Source organism: Acomys minous (genome assembly GCF_964271855.1).
Source record: "Acomys minous genome assembly, chromosome: 10".
In the NCBI taxonomy this organism is placed as follows: Eukaryota; Metazoa; Chordata; class Mammalia; order Rodentia; family Muridae; genus Acomys; species Acomys minous.
Genome location: NC_140491.1, coordinates 47,759,914 through 47,775,534, shown reverse-complemented (window position 1 = coordinate 47,775,534; position 15,621 = coordinate 47,759,914). Strand labels below are relative to the sequence as shown.

The 15,621-nt window shown below is 44.9% G+C and overlaps 1 protein-coding gene across 1 annotated transcript; it reads right to left on the bottom strand.

Moving 5' to 3' along the window:
- Positions 1-1,876: 1,876 nt before the first annotated feature.
- On the bottom strand, positions 1,877-13,821 carry CCDC117 (coiled-coil domain containing 117). Its single transcript, XM_084798768.1, has 5 exons — positions 13,478-13,821; positions 12,972-13,022; positions 7,423-7,647; positions 6,978-7,115; positions 1,877-4,519 (listed from the first exon to the last, which is right to left on the bottom strand). Exons 1-5 carry the CDS (start codon positions 13,657-13,659, stop codon positions 4,282-4,284), a joined length of 834 nt encoding a protein of 277 aa, XP_084654894.1. The 5' UTR covers positions 13,660-13,821; the 3' UTR covers positions 1,877-4,281.
- Positions 13,822-15,621: the final 1,800 nt, after the last annotated feature.

Here is a 15,621-nt window from a genome sequence, read left to right as displayed (position 1 = left end):
TTCCACACACACCCAAGTTAAGGACAAGTCCACAGTCCAATGCAGGCTCATGTAGGCCAAGTTCCAGTGTTGTGACTGTGGGTGGGTTAGGACGTAGTCACTTACATCTAACAGCGGCACATGCGAGAACAGGCTGCTACACTAACAGGACAGGACAGTGGATATTTTCAGGGTTTCATTTCCTGCATAGATGGCCAAAAATGAGAGGCTGGCCAACTTTGAGAAAAACACCTGTTTTTGAAGGACATTTTCATATTGAAACACCAAACTGACTTGGCTTAACATTTCCCCCCATGAAACCAAGTACTCTATTAAGTGCAGTTGTTCCAAAATCCAGACTAAAGGTGCAAGCAACGGCTGCAGGCAAACATCCCCGGCCTCACAGGACAGCTAGGCATTGCCTCACTGCTTGCTGGACCTGGACAGGCCGACTCCAGGAGTGTTTCAAGTGTTAGTTCTTAACGCCTAGAAGCTCCACCTTCACTTATATGACTCCACTGAGCCCTCTCTTCCCAGGAAACCCACTTCCATCTTGTATGACTGTGCCTGTTGTGTTTAATGATGGTTGCTTGTATGAGCATGGACAACTGACCAGGGGCTACCCGATAAAGAAAACGACTCTCCAACAACCCCCTTGACTTCTACCATGCACGGTGCAGAATGACTGGCATACCCACCAAACCAATGCTGAAAGTCAACATCAGTGTCTTGCAGGGGCATGCGTTTCAGCACTGTGGAAATGCATCTCTAAATACCACTAGCTCATATAGAACTAGGGGACCAATCGAACCAAACCAATACACTCAAAGTTATATTTCCTTGAATATCTATCTACTCATTTTGTACTCACAAGCCATGGAACCTGGAACTCACTGTGCAATAGGCTGGCCTTCAACTTTTGGTGATCCTCCTGCCTCTGCCTCTTCATTGATGGGATAACAGGCAAATACCACCATGCCTGGTTCAAATTTGGCATTACTCTCTGAGCCACACTCCATTATTTCAATGAAGTCTCTATGATAACAATATCACAGGTATTGCTACTAAAATTTCTATAAAGCCTAAAGTTGGTCAAAAGCAAGAACCCTGGACCCAATGAGCTGGTTAGTAGATACTGAGCTGTGACTATCTATTCTAAATCTTGGGTTTCCGCCCAGCGTGGTGGTGCACACCTTTAATCCCAGCACTCGGGAGGCAGAGGCAGGTGGATCCCTGTGAGTTTGAGGCCAGCCTGGTCTAAAATGCGAGTCCAGGACAGCCAAGGCTACACAGAGAAACAACCCTGTCTCTAAACCCCCAGCTGCCCCCCCCCAAAAAAACCAAAACCAAAACCAAAAACCCAACCAACCAAAAAACCCCACAACAACAATAAATCTTATTTCCAACCTGTTTGGTTAGATAACTTTTACCCATGGTTTTCAAAATTTGGTTAAAATTAAAATAGTATCTTGTTTTCTGCAACTGCAACCCAAAGATAAAACTCCCTGTGCCTCAGGAGTCAAGGACCCAGCTATCAGAACGACTAAGCGCGTAGGCAATACCGCCACCCAGTGTCCTGCCAGCTCTTTGCAGAGGCACAACATGCACAGCATCATAGACTTTGCCCTCTACCTTTAGAATTTCCAAGTCCATGTTTCAGCTCTTTTCTGAGGCCAGCATCTAATGGCCCACAGCAGTGACCTGCTCAGGGGAAACAGGCACATTTACAAAGGCAAAGCAGCCTGCCTCGTCTAGAAACAGCTCACCTTTAACCAACAGTATCAAACTTCTAGGACAGATGTAAGTTTTTTGCTGACAGGGATGCTGCCTTAATTAAAATTTAAAGGAAAGCAAAGAAAACAGTCTATCATTTACATATATACAGAATTACAGATACTTTAAAAAGTTCAAAACACTTGAGTTTTATTGAAAATAATAAAATACACAACACCAGAGTCTCATCTTTGAAGCTTAACTGACACACGCTCCAGAACATTCCTAGTTCTGCACCACTCTTGTCGCCATTAAACACACCAGGTTCCAGATGCGGAGTAGCAAATTACCTGCCTGAGTTAACATTCTCCCCTGCAGTCCTGTCCTACTTATTTCTAAATTTTACATTTTTATCTCTTCAAGAATGAACAGTTTTTTAACTGATTTATATTACGAGAACGGGATTCTCATATTACTCTTCATATTAAGAACAAAACAAAACCAAACAAACCCCAAACCAAGAACCAAAAAACCCACACACACCAGACTCAAATTCAGAGAAAATACACATTTGTTCATCAGCGCTCACCTGTTTGGATACTTGTTGCCTTCACATTAGCATACCGAGCCAATGTTTGATCCGTGCTGCAAGAGCTATACAAGATGAAAAGACCTGTTGACCCTTCAGGGAAACTTTAAGGAGAAAGCAAAAGCCTTATGCTAGAAACAGAAGGCAGAGGCCGGGGCTGTCGGGACAGTCAGATGGGTAAGCACCACGAGGACAAAGGATGATTTTTGTACAAATGTGCAACAAGATAAAGTCCAAAAAGGAGCACGAGACGTCCACTTTCCTGCAGAAGTAGATCAGGTCAGGGAAGGACTCCTGACAAGTTAGAACATCTCTCCAGGGCTTGCCAACCTTTCAGAGGCAGCCCTGGTGTTGGGGCCCTTTGGAAGGCTGCCGTTTCCTTCCCACTCTAACCCCGGGCTAGCCCAGGTTCTTGCAGTCCCTGCACGTTTCTAAACTGTACTAAACTTTTTAGAGTAGAGATTTCTTTAAGGCTATGAACTTTACAAGTTGGTCCCATTAAACAAGCCAGTTTTCCAAATGATGTGACTCTAACACTTGGACGCTTTAATAGAAGACAGTTTCATTCACCTCTCAGTCGGAGATGAAGAAACAATTAGCTGGTTTCCAACTGGTTTCAATACTGGTTTGAAGCTTGAGTAACTTTATTGTGTAGACATAAATATTTTGTTTAAATATTAAACATTAAACCTTTTCCTGACACCCAGACAGAAAGAGAGAGAGAGAGAGAGAGAGAGAGAGAGAGAGAGAGAGAGAGAGAGAGAAGAGAGAGAGAGCGAGAGCAGGAACAAGAAAAGGCAAGAGGAGAAACAGTCCCATGAGCAGACTTGACTCCTATGCCATCCACAGGAGGGATTTCTGCAGGAATTGCAAAAACGCCTGGAAGCTAAGTTTCTAAAAATCTACCTCTACTCTGCAGAAACCTTTTTTTTTCCTACAAAGGGAGAAGAAACCCACAAAATGATAACCGAACCGAGGTGTTCTGCTGTAGACAAAGAGCCACTGCACTCACTGGCTATCTTATAGAGACTGCTCTACAGCGCTGAAGGAGTTGCCTAGCCTTCGTTAAACATCCTGCCACGAGGAAGAGCTCTTCCTGAGAAATTAAAAACTTTAACCCTGGTTATTCCCAAAGCACACCTTGAGCCTGGTTCGGGTACTAAAGGGTAAAGATGTCCTGCTGGCAGGAGGCCATCTGCACTAACTTTTAGGCTTACTGCACAACAGCTTAAGCACTGGACAAGGAGCTATTTCTCCAAGTAGGCGAGTAGAATCTCCCAGACACTTGTCCATTTCTTCTCAGCTAATTCTGTGATCAAAACCAACATTAAAAAGCTCAATTTGCGAATACAAGTACAACCTTCCCTTTTTAAACTCTCTAAGCTATCACTGCTGGGCTTAGCTGATACAGCATGCCCTCAGGATTCATGAAAAGACACTTCTCTCACAGGCATCCATAGAGGGTTACCCCACACTCTTTAAATCAATCACATAGTTAATTGAGGTGTAAACATTACTGACCAACTGAGCTATCCCTCATGAAAGGATACCAAGGGCCACTGCTTGAGTAATACAGCTACACCAACCTGACGCCAACTTTGCTTGCTTGTTCAATTCCAAGAGACTCTATCTGCTATCTTCCCTCTCACTCCCCAAGCGTAGTCACCCCAAGTAGCTCAATACATGACTCAGTCAGGGTGCAGTGGTAGTTAGGAGCATTCCTCTATATAATCATCTCAAGAATGAATGGCTTCAACAATGGGACAGGTGACTTAAGTCACCGTAACACATCAGCATCTACAGCTGTCTTTAAAGAGACTGTAACCTTTCTTGGATAAGCCTGCTAGAAAACTGCATTTCCCTTGAGATAAGCTTCCTTGGCAAAAAGTTGAATTCAATAAATGGCTACCCACAATGACAGGTCCCTATACTACGTAGGCAGGCACATTACTGAACACAGGAGCCTCTAGAACTTGCCAGGCTGGAGCAGAAACTGGCCTCTAGAGCTCCATCTCTTCCTCTGTGCCAGCAGCTGTCTCCAGACTCTGGTAAAGCGGCGTGTCTGTGCGCTGAGGCTGCAGCAGCAGTTCAGTTCTCTGTGGGACAGCAGTGCCCGCAGCTGCATGCTTCGTTTGGCTCTCTCCCATGTAGTTCTTAGGGCTAGACGATGGCTTTGGCTTCTCAGAAAGGAGTTCAGGGAGGGGTTTCCAGAGCACAAGCTCCATAGATGGACGGCTCCTGTAAAGCAGATTTCTATGAAAAACTTTAGGATACGCAAATAAAGGCTGTCACCAGCTCCTATTCACCACCCAACACCTTCAGCTAGTTAAGAGCTGGTGGTCCTCAAAGTGCTGGTCTGTTGTGTGCGTAGCTCTGCCCATTTAAACACTGCCAGTTTCACAACTTATTTTCATCTTGATATCTTTCATCAGTTCTCATTAAATTTAAACCTCTTAATTAAAAAGGTGTTCACGTCCACAGCAGATATATTAAACTTGGAATGATACTGATTAGCATGGCCTCGATATAAGGATGCTACAGATTTGTGAAGCTATCCATGTTCTGTTTTGTTTTAAGATAGCTAGAGATATTTAGGACAACTCAAACTGGATTTAGAAAAAATTTTTAAAACGTATGTGAATGTATGTTTGAGTCTCTATGGGGCTATGAACATGTGTGTAGTAGGTGCCTGAGGAAGTTCCCCTGGAACTGAAACTACAGGCAGCTGTGAGGCACCCGATGTGCAAGAGCAGTGTGACCTGTAACAGGTGAGCGCTGTCCCCAGCCCCTCAAACACATAAAACTTCATATGCTAGAGCCTGAGTCTAGGACCTCACACACGTACACACTCTACTTCTTAGTGCTATCCCCAACCCTGTGTGTATGTTAAACCAATCAACCCACCAGCCTTACAGATGCCATCAACAGCAGTAATATAAGCTCTTGGTTTAACTTAGTGCTGTATTTGAAGTAGGGGCGCTGGGAATGGAACTAAGGCCTTGCATATGCTGAGGACCACTAAGCTTCGTCACTAGCTCTAATAATACACACAGAGACATGCTTTTAATAAGCAGATTTGCAAGACCACAATTTTTTGTTTTGCTCTGTGGTACTAAGTCTAATGCATGCTGAGCAACTACTCTAGTACTACATTATTTCCATAGCCCTATGGGTGACTTTTGTATATTAAATCATTGTACATGAAAATGAAATCCTAGACCAACATATTAATTTTGGATGCCCTTTGCTTCATATAGTTGTGAAGTAGAACGGTTTGCAGTTAAACCAAAACAATTACACTAAACATGCATGATCAACCATAGCTGGGAGCAGTGCCCATATTCCTAGCACTTGGAAGTTACAGGCAGAAGGGTCAGAAGTTCTAGGCCAACCTGGGCGACCTGAGCACCCATCTCCGAAGTGGAGAAAAATTCCTTTCCTTGCTATAAGAAAAATCTTCTGGGACCCAGTACTGAGTAAGAAAAAAAGTAATACAATGAAGAATACTCTCAAAGGCTCAGTTCTGGAAAAGTCCTGCGAACAGAAGCCACTATTGTTAACAGGAGGGCAGTGTGACCTGCATACACAGTGGACACACCGACACACCCTCCACACCCTCGGGGCTGAGTAGTTAATTACAAACTCCCGCTAGGGCCCAACTGAAACCCTCTGGATCCCCCACAAGCAGTAGCCTGCACTCCACCCAAAGGCAACAGGGCCAGCACTGCTGAGGCCTGTGTCCCTAAAGCACTTTCCAGTTCCCCAAACTCCCTCTCAGTCTGGTTTCCTAGACAGAACTGCAATGCACCTTCCAGCACAGCAGCTAGTGAGGACCCTGGACCTCCCACTCTGCAGCCTGCTCTCGGCTTGGTTAGGCGCTTGTGTCTGCTGCCCAGTCCTCTCCCTTACCCTTTCCCCTGAGTCAGCACTCCCTCCCTAAGCCTGCCTGCCTTCTCACTGCTGCTTCTACTCTCAAAACATAGCAAAGCAGGTGACTGAGCTCATTAAACTACAGACTTATTATTTTCTGTTTTCTTTTTGTGGGGTTGACAGCAGAGCCCAGGGCTTTTCACAGGTGCACAGCAAATTCTCTGTCCCCTCACTTCTCCAGTCCTTGGTGTTTTTGGTAAAGATCTCATTATATAGCTTAGTCTGGTCCAATACTATCATATCCATCTTAAAAAGTATGTTGTGTTTTGTCATTATTATTATTTTTTCTCTTTTCCTGCCCACTCCCCTTTTTTGAGCCAAAAATCTCACTATGTAGATTAGACTGGAAACTAATGCTTCTGCCTCTTGCGTACCCTGGGGTTCCTTGTTTAAGCCACCCTGTCTAGCTTAAGTTACGTTTTACATCAAGAGCAAAGAAGCTGTGGGAGGGAGACTGAATATGAACCTAGCCTGGGGTACACAGGAACAATCCACCGCCCAAACCAAACAAAGCCAAGAGCTGAACACTCCGAGATGACTCCAAAAGGCTGCGCTATGGTTTGTGGGCGTTGCAGCTGCTACTAATCTGATACATCACCCTCTGTTCAGTAGGTCTGTATTCTGAGTCTGAGGAATTATGAGAACAGATAAACTGGGGTTTCAAAACATGGCTCCTGCTCCTCCTTTAAGGACCTAAGAGAGTGGGCCTCTGGCACTGAGCCTTTCCCAGGTTAGGGTCAGTTAAGTGGAAACGATATTCACGTACATAGACTCAATTATCTTCTTTGTGAAGACTTCATCTAATTCCCTCTTTAAGCCTGTTTTCATGGTGTCAGAGAGGACAAGACTTGGGAGGTGGCTTACACTTCTGTCACTTTCAACCTCTTCATCTTCGTCAATTATCCTAAATAATGAAGCAGAGAAATTAAAAAAAAAAAAGTCAATGTATTGTATGTTCTTGTAGGAAATGAACAAAGTTTTAAACTAAAAGAACAAAGCACAGGCGCTACAGTGAGAGCTCAAGTAGGCTATACCTCAGCGACAAGTGGCCCGGGGCCGCTGCTCCTCTCCTAGGAGGGAAGAGCTGCTTGACCCTGACGTGCTTAGTAAAGTGCTTATGAGAGCTTGTCTGTTTCCCACCCCCTGTCTCCAGCATCATGCCATGACCCCGAGCAGCTGAGCAGCTGAGCAGCAGCATGCACGGTCAGTACCTGTCCTCAATCTCCTGAAGCCTCCTTCGGGCAACTTCACACTGCAGCTCTCCAGTTGTCTGATCCATTTCTTCACAGACAGCATCTAGCATGCTGGGCACAGCAAGGCCACTAGGACACGTATTTACCCCATGACCTTCTAGACCCTGGTGTGTGCCGGGGACCCACTCATTAGCAACTACACAGAGCTCAGCTTCAGTCAACCGCTTCTTTCTTATTGGACACCTAGAAGGAGGAAGGAGGAAAACAGGAAGAGGGAAGGAAGAAAAAATCCCATTACAGATGAAATGTAAGTAATTTTTCTAATCAATTAAAAAAATTCTTAGCTAGGCATGGTGGTGGTGCACGCCTGTAATCCTAGCACTCAGGGAGGCAGAGGTGGGCAGATCTCTGAGTTTGAGGCCAGCCTGGCCTACAAGGAGTGCCTAGAACACCCAGGGCTATACAGAGAAGCCCTGCCTGGAAAAAAACCAAAACCAAACCAAACCAACAACAAAATTATTTTCTTTTTTGAGACAAAGTCTTACTATGTATCTTTGGCAGGCCTCAGTCACAGAGTTCTGCCTGCTTCTGCCTAGAATTCTGGGATTAAAGATATATGCTACCATGCTTGACTAAACTTTATTTAGTTTTTAAAAAGATCTACTTAATTTATGCTTGAGTGTTCTGCTGCATGTATCTGTAGCATCTGTGAGCCTACAGAGGTCAGAAGAGGTCTCAGATCCTCTGGAACTGGAGCTACAGACACCAGTGAGTGATCTACCATGCAGGTGGCTGGGACGGAAGCTACAGACACCTGTGATCTACCATGCAGGTGGCTGGGACGGAAGCTACAGACACCTGTGATCTACCATGCAGGTGGCTGGAACGGAAGCTGGGGGTCTTAGGCAAGAATAAGTGTTCTTAATTGTTGTGCTCTCCAGTCCCAACTTATTATTATTCTTAAATAATTACATATAAAAAATTCTATTTTCTCTAGTTAGAGCACCATATTTTCCCCTTTCATATCATCATTATCCCAATTTATGCAGCACCTCAAAGATTTTAAACGTTTAGACTAAAAGGAGAAAAATTGTAGGAAAGCTCAAACAGGAAGCAAAGCAATAAAAAGACTAAGTAGGACCAGAGAGAACTGGCTGCTCTTCCAGCAGACATAGGTTCAATTTCCAACACCCACAAGGTGGTTCACAAATGTCTATAATTCCAGTTCCAGGAAATCTATACTCTGTCCTGGCCTCTAAGGGCATGAGGCACATGCCTGGTGCACAGGTATAAACACAAGCAAAACAGCCATATATATTTAAAAAACAACAAAAAACCCAAAAAAACCCAAAAGACAAAACAATTTTTGCCTCAGCCACATTTTGTCATTGCTGCGCAGAGTCATCTCCAACCCTCAAAAGTGTGTGGCTGCCACCCCGTATTTCCTTATAGCAAACACATATTTCTGTAAGAATAGGCCACTAGCACAAGTTCCTTGCCTTTGGCTATCTGTCCCTGACCATGGGACAATGGGATCTATCTTTCCTCTAGTGTAGCACTCTCCATCTGCGTCCTAGCCATTTTAGCACTTAAGAGCCCTTAGAACCAGCTTCTTCCTTTCGGAGGTATCCAGACACCAGGGCCTAGAAAGTGTCATAGTAAGAATCCTATCGCTATGCCTTTCACTAAATTCCTTGCCTTTTTTAGAAAGGAAGTTACTTTAAGCTTTTACTTATCAGCACTATGATGTGTACATTGAAAAGCAGTGTGAAGCACAAAAGACAGCCTTGTTTTTCCTTTTCTTTTTTACAAGTGTTTAGACCACACGCTTTCTACTGCATGACAGCAGCACGCGTAGCATCAGGACTAGATCTCAGCCATATAACCAAAATGTCTGCTCATTATTCCCTCCCACCTAAGCCACTAAACTGACGTTCAAAGAAAATGAATGAACATATTTATAAGCCAAAAGTTTGTCTGGTTGGTTGGTTTTGGTTTTTCTAGACAGGGTTTCTCTGTGTAGCCCTGGCAGTCCTGAACTCACTTTGTAGACCAGGCTGGTCTCGAACTCACAGCAATTCACTTGCCTCTGCCTCCCAAGTGCTAGGATTAAAGGCGTGTGCCACAACGCTTGGCAAGGGAAAAGTTTTAATCCATGTTAACACTGTGAAAAATCAATAGTAAAGTCTCTGAAATATGAAATCTGGCAATAATACCTCTTTAAGCTCTATTTAAAAGTAAGTCAGAATCTAGCATATACGCTTGGTTTAGAATTTGTATCGCATTTTAGTACTAGAAATATCTAGGAGAAAAGAGGCAGGAAGATCAGGAGTTTAGGGCCAGCATCAGCTATACAGAAGTTTCAGGACAGCCTGAGTTACATGAAATTCTGTCCAAAAGGAAGGGGGAAAAGGCTTTAAGCTGGGCATGGTGGTGCATGCTTGTGAAACACCAGCTAAGCAAAGCATAGTAAATCAGGAGAGAGAATAGGCAAACTGTTCTTTGACTTTAGGTTATTTCATACCTGGAGACTTACTTTGCTAATTAGTAACTGAAGATCAGTAGTGATTAAGCCCTTTTAAAAAGATGAGTTAAAAGGCTTCTAGAAGCTACAGAGATGGCTAATCAGTTAAGAGCATGCACTGTTCTCGCAGGACCCAAATTCAGTTCCCAGCACCCATGCCAGTTGGCTCACACTGGGATTAAAGAGATTTGCCACTGTACCTGGCTTAGCTTCTACACATTAAGTGAATACTAGAATCAGTAATTTCCACCCGCCCCCCTCCAAACAGGGTTTCACTTGTAGTCCTGGCCTCACTTTGTAGACCAGGTTGGCCTTGAACTCACAAGAGGTCTGCCTGCCTCTGCCTCCCAAGTGCTGGGATTAAGGGCATGCGCCACCATGCCCAGCTCTATAATCAGTAATTCAATAACTAGAGCACTAAAAAAGACAAAAAAGATTCCTGCCTTTGGCTATCTATAGCAATCCCAAGGCAACAAACCTCTGATGTAGGTCCCCCCCCCCCCAAGACAGGGTTTTTCTGTATAGCCTTGGGTGTCCTGGCTGTAGACCAGGCTGGCCTGGAACTCACAGAGATCAGCCTCTGTCTCTTTTAGTGCTGGGATCTAAGTCAACAGTTCAGTGGGAAGGGTGCTTGTCATGTAGGTAGGAGGACCTGGGTTCAATCCCCAAGACCAACATAAAAAAGCCAAGCATGGTGACAGAAATAGTAAAGTATCTGGGCTCTGCTTGACCCCCTCACCATAACTTATATAGTTAGCTCCAATCCCAAGAGAGGCTTTGTCTCAAAAAATAGGTGAGGGGCTAGGGAAATGGCTCAGTGATTAAAAGTGCCAGCAAGAAGACCAGAGTATACTTGTAAACAACAGGTAGGCATGGTATCCCACCTACAATTATAAGGCTCAGGAGATGGAGACAGAAATCACAGAGCAAGCCAAATGCAAGTTCTGGGTTCAAGTGAGATACCCTGCTTCAAAACTGTAACATGAAGAGTAACTGAAGAAGATACCTGGTGCCAACCTTTGACTTCCATGTGTAGGCACATACCACACATACACACTTACAAACACACAGGAGGCACTTAAACAACCCCTCGGCAAGGCTGACAATGTTGGCACTCTAATCCCAGCACTCCAGAAGCAAAGGTAAGTGGCCAAAGCCATCAGGGTCTACACAGCAAATTCCAGGACAACATAGTGAGACCTTACCTCAAAGCAAACAAAAAGAGTAGGGCAGTGGCAATGCACATATTTAATCTCAACACTTGGCTGATCTCGGAGTTCAAGCCCAGTCACAAAAACAATCAAACAAAAGGTGGATTACAGCTGAGGAGAATGGACTTATTGCCTCTCCCACCCCAAATCTACTTTTCCTTATTCATCCACAACAACTAAGGTAATTTTTAAGCATCACTTTTTTGTTTTGTTTTTTTCTTTCTTCCTTTTTCCTGAGACAGGGTTTCTCTGTGCAGTCATGGACTTGCTTTGTAGACCAAACTGTCCTTGAACTCACAGAGATCTGCCTGCCTCTACCTCCCAAGTACTGGGATTAAAGGTGTATGCTGCTACTCCTGGCTTTGTTTTCTGAGCCAGGGTTTCTCTGTGTAGCCCTTGTCCTTGAATTTGGAGATCCACCTACCTCTGACAGGATCAAAGGCATGGGCCACCAGCTTGTTTTCTGTTGTTGTTTTTTTTTTAAAGTGAGTCTAAGTATCAACAAATCCAGACATTTCAATTTTTTTTTTTAAAGATAGGGTCTCATTGGGCATGGTGGAGCATGCCTTTAATCCCAGCATTCAGGAAAGCAGAAGCAGGTGGATCTCTGTGAGTTTGAGGCCAGCCTGGTCTACAAACTGAATCCTAGACAGCTAGAGCAATTACAGAGAAATCCTGTCTCAGAAAAAACAAAACAATAAAAACAATAACAACAAAAACAAAGTAAAACAAACAACCAAGAACTGAAACAACAACAACAACAACAAGACAGGGTCTCATGTGTGCGGAGGCAGCCACAGTTCAGTTCGTTACAGGGTATGGCCTTGAATGTCTGATCCTCCTGCCCCCACCTTCCTTCCAAGTGCTGAGCTTCCTGGGTTTTGTGTGTTTTGTTTTGTGCTTTGAGACAAGGTCTCCCTGTGTAGCCCAAGGCCAGCCTCCAATTCTCAGTGCTGCCATCTCAGCCTCAGAGGGCTGGATAACCTGAGTAAGCCACCGTTCTGCTTCTACAAGGGAGGGCAGGGGGCAGGGCCACACAGACAGGTCAATGGGAGGGCAGTTTTGTAGCATGTGCCGGGCCCTAAGTTTGCTCCTTAGCACACGTAAAACAAAACAAAACAAAACAAAAAACAAAAGCAAGATGACTAAATGAGTAAAGACGCTTGATGCCAAAATGACAGCTTGAATTTGAGCTGGAGCCTACATGGTGGAAGTGAACCAATTTCCAGATGTTGTTCTTCACCTTCACATACCTCCCCAAAGGAAAACCAAGCAGGCAAGAGGCCTGGTGGCAAGTGGGCCTTTCATCTCAGCAGGCAAAGGCAAGCAGATCTCTAAGTTTGAGGCCAGCCTGCTCTACAGAGCTGTCTTAAAACAAAAACCAACAGTAGACCTCATATATACTTACTCATTTGGAACAAGCTGTAAGACAGTAAACAAACAAACAAACAAGACCTACGATGCACTGCAGCACAAACAGGATCTGGCTACAAAAGTAAACAACCCCAGAGCACACACAGCCATAAACGTTAAGGTTTATGGACTCTCTACGGAGAAGAAACAGGTTACAAGGTGTAACGTCCACGGAAAACACAAACCCTTCCAATATATATCCTTTGGTTTTCTTTTCGTATTTTGTTTTAAACTGTGTTCAAACATTACACTGGTTCGAATGAGCTTTCCTCCTCCACCTACCCGCCACCTAATTTCTGCCCCGTGAAAGGCAAACTAGTTTAAATAGATAAGTATGCTTCGACTTTTTCCACTTAAAATAGGCTACACGTGTTAAACTAACAGGGATCACAAAGAGAACAAATGGTCCCGAAACTTACTCATCCTCCTCCGCCAAACGCTTGTGTTTCGTTCTACAGTGAATGGAAACACTGTTGGAACAAACAAAAAAAAAACAAATCAGTCAACCAAGACGTGAATTTAAATTTAAGATTTCTGCATCCTGTCTTTCTCGCCTCACTTATCAGGATCTCCCGCCACAAATCGAATATCCCTTCCCTGGCCGAGAGGGACCGACACAGATCCCCAAGTGATTACGTCTTGCCGGGGACTCCAAAAGAACCACAGACAAGGAAATCTGAAGTTGTCACTTATGTCGGGGTAGTGACAGTTGAACACTCTCTCCAAAGCCCATTTTCTGGCCCCCATGCTGCCGACGAGGGACCCAAGGGTCCCAGAGACTCTCAAAGTTGTCCCGGCTGGCGGCCGCGCGAGTGGAGGGAGCGGCCAGGCCGAAGGACCCTCGGAAGGTCGCCGGCCCTGCGACCCGGGGACTCCCGGTTAACGTCCCCGCGGGGCTAACGGGCCCGTCCCGCCTGCTCCTCACCGTTCCCGCGCTGTTCTCCCGCCCGGGCTGCTCGGCGCAGCGCGGATTCCCGGCCGAGGGGCCAGGTCATGGCCGGCGGCTCCTGGCGGGAAGGCCCGGCCCGCGAAGGCCGCCGGCGGCTGCAGGAAGTCGGCGCTGCCGCTCAGAGGGAGACCGCTGAATGGCCGGCCGAGCGCCGCCATGGGCTTCCCCCGACGAGGCTGAGTCCGCGACCCCAGTCGTTCGTGTCCCCTGGCCCCTTAGTGGCAGGCACCGAAGCTGCCCACGAGAACCCGCCTCCGAGCCCGCTTCGACCCCTCACGTCACGCCTTCTAGAACCCTCCACTCTGGACCGCCCAGAGACACGTCGGGATTTGTTGTGTGTAAAGGGCCGCTGTCGTGAGGCATGCTGGGGCTTGTAGTCCTCAGGACTACAAGCAAGATGGCTGACGGGGTACTAAGGCGAATCGCCAGAGGTTAGATCGCCCTCATTGGCCTAGGATGACAGAGTCTCAATGCGCCTACTACTGCCTACTGAACATTGAGCTGGGCCTGGTGGCTCATGACGATCTTCTCAGCTCTTACATGTAGAGACAGGATGGTCAGACGTTCGAGGCCGGCCTTTGACTATGTACTATAGTCTAGGCCAGCTTTGTCTACACGAGACCCTGTCCAAAAAAAAAAAAAAGAAAAAAAAAAAAAAAAAGAAAAGAAAAAGTTATATTTATGTTCCTGTTTCTTCTATCTATATAGTGAGTTCCAGGTCAGCTCTGGAGAGATCTTGTCTCAATAAACCAAACCAAACCAAACCAAACCAAAAAATGTCTAGGGATGCAACCTGAAAATTGGAGTATTATTCTAGAACCTACAGTGGAAGGAAAATCAACTTGGGAAAGCTTTTCTCTAACTTCTAACTGAGGGCCTTGGTGTGTTCTCTACTCCCGACTACACACATGCACACTCGTGCACGCATACAATAATAATAAACAGAAAGCTAAAAATTAATAAAAAAATTTAGAGATGGAATATGACTCAGTGGTAGGGGATATGTACAATACCACAAAAATATGAATGCGTGTGACAGTACACATCTGTCATCCCAGCAAAGGGAAGGCTGAGGCAGAAGAATTGTTTGACGGTCAGCCTGAACAACAAAACAAGACGCCACGGCTTAGAAAGCTTTCTACTCCATATGCATACACAATTAGTACTATCTTTCAATTCTTGCTGTGTTTTATTATAAATGAAGTTGTTGATGTACTGGATCCCATGGATAATTATTATAACCCGCAGCAGCGACTGGGAGAGCAACTGGAGGGGAAAATCAAAGGTTCAGCCTGGCACATCCAAAGATAGTTAATGATGCCTTCGTTGAGATTGGACAAACAGGGTAGCAGAATTGGTCTGCCTCATCACTGATGGTCTTCGTCAGGGTTTCCATCGCTGTGAAGAGACACAGGAGCGAGGCAGCTCTTCTAAAGGTAACATGTAATTGGGGCTGGCTTGCAGTTTCAGAGGCTCAGTCCATTGCCATCATGGTGGGAAGCATCATTATCTGACTTGGGGTCTAGAAGCTCACTTATAGCCATGAGCTATTCCTCCTATGACCCAGCTCCAGAGAGCGACTTTGAGACTTTATTATTTATGAATAAATGGCTAGGCCACAGACTTTTGTTCATTTCCTGGCTAGCTCATACCTTATCTTATCCATTTATTCTACGTGTGCCACATGGCTGGTGACCTCAGAGTCGGGAGCAAATGTCCCTCTGATTCTATCCCAGAGCTCATCTCTCTCTGATGGAACTCCCACTTCTTATTTTCTGCCTCAGCTAACAGGCCATCAATTTTATTGACAGGTAATGCTGCCATACAGTACACAAGAGATTCTACATTTCCACCTTTTAGTCCAATAAAAGACTTCTTTTCTTACTGTAATATACTATATACAATAAAACAATTATGAAAAATATCATGTAAGAATTGCATTCACACTGTCAAGTCCATCTGTATTCAGAAACTTAGGAGAAACTACTCTACTATCTATCCTATCCTAATGAGTTCAGAGTCCTGTCCCCAAATCACTTTCTATAATAGTTTGTTATATATCAACCTGAAATTCAGCTTAGATGTAAAAAAATTTTTTTTATAGTTTTGGTTATGAGTCT

Excerpts from the sequence above, each read along its gene's own strand:
- CCDC117 (XM_084798768.1), bottom strand. The coding sequence starts at position 13,659 with ATGGCGGCGCTCGGCCGGCCATTCAGCGGTCTCCCTCTGAGCGGCAGC. Across the intron at positions 13,023-13,477 it reads GGGAGAACAGCGCGGGAACG|TGTTTCCATTCACTGTAGAA; the intron begins GTGAGGAGCAGG and ends TTGTTCCAACAG. Across the intron at positions 7,116-7,422 it reads CTTCAGGAGATTGAGGACAG|GATAATTGACGAAGATGAAG; the intron begins GTACTGACCGTG and ends TTCATTATTTAG.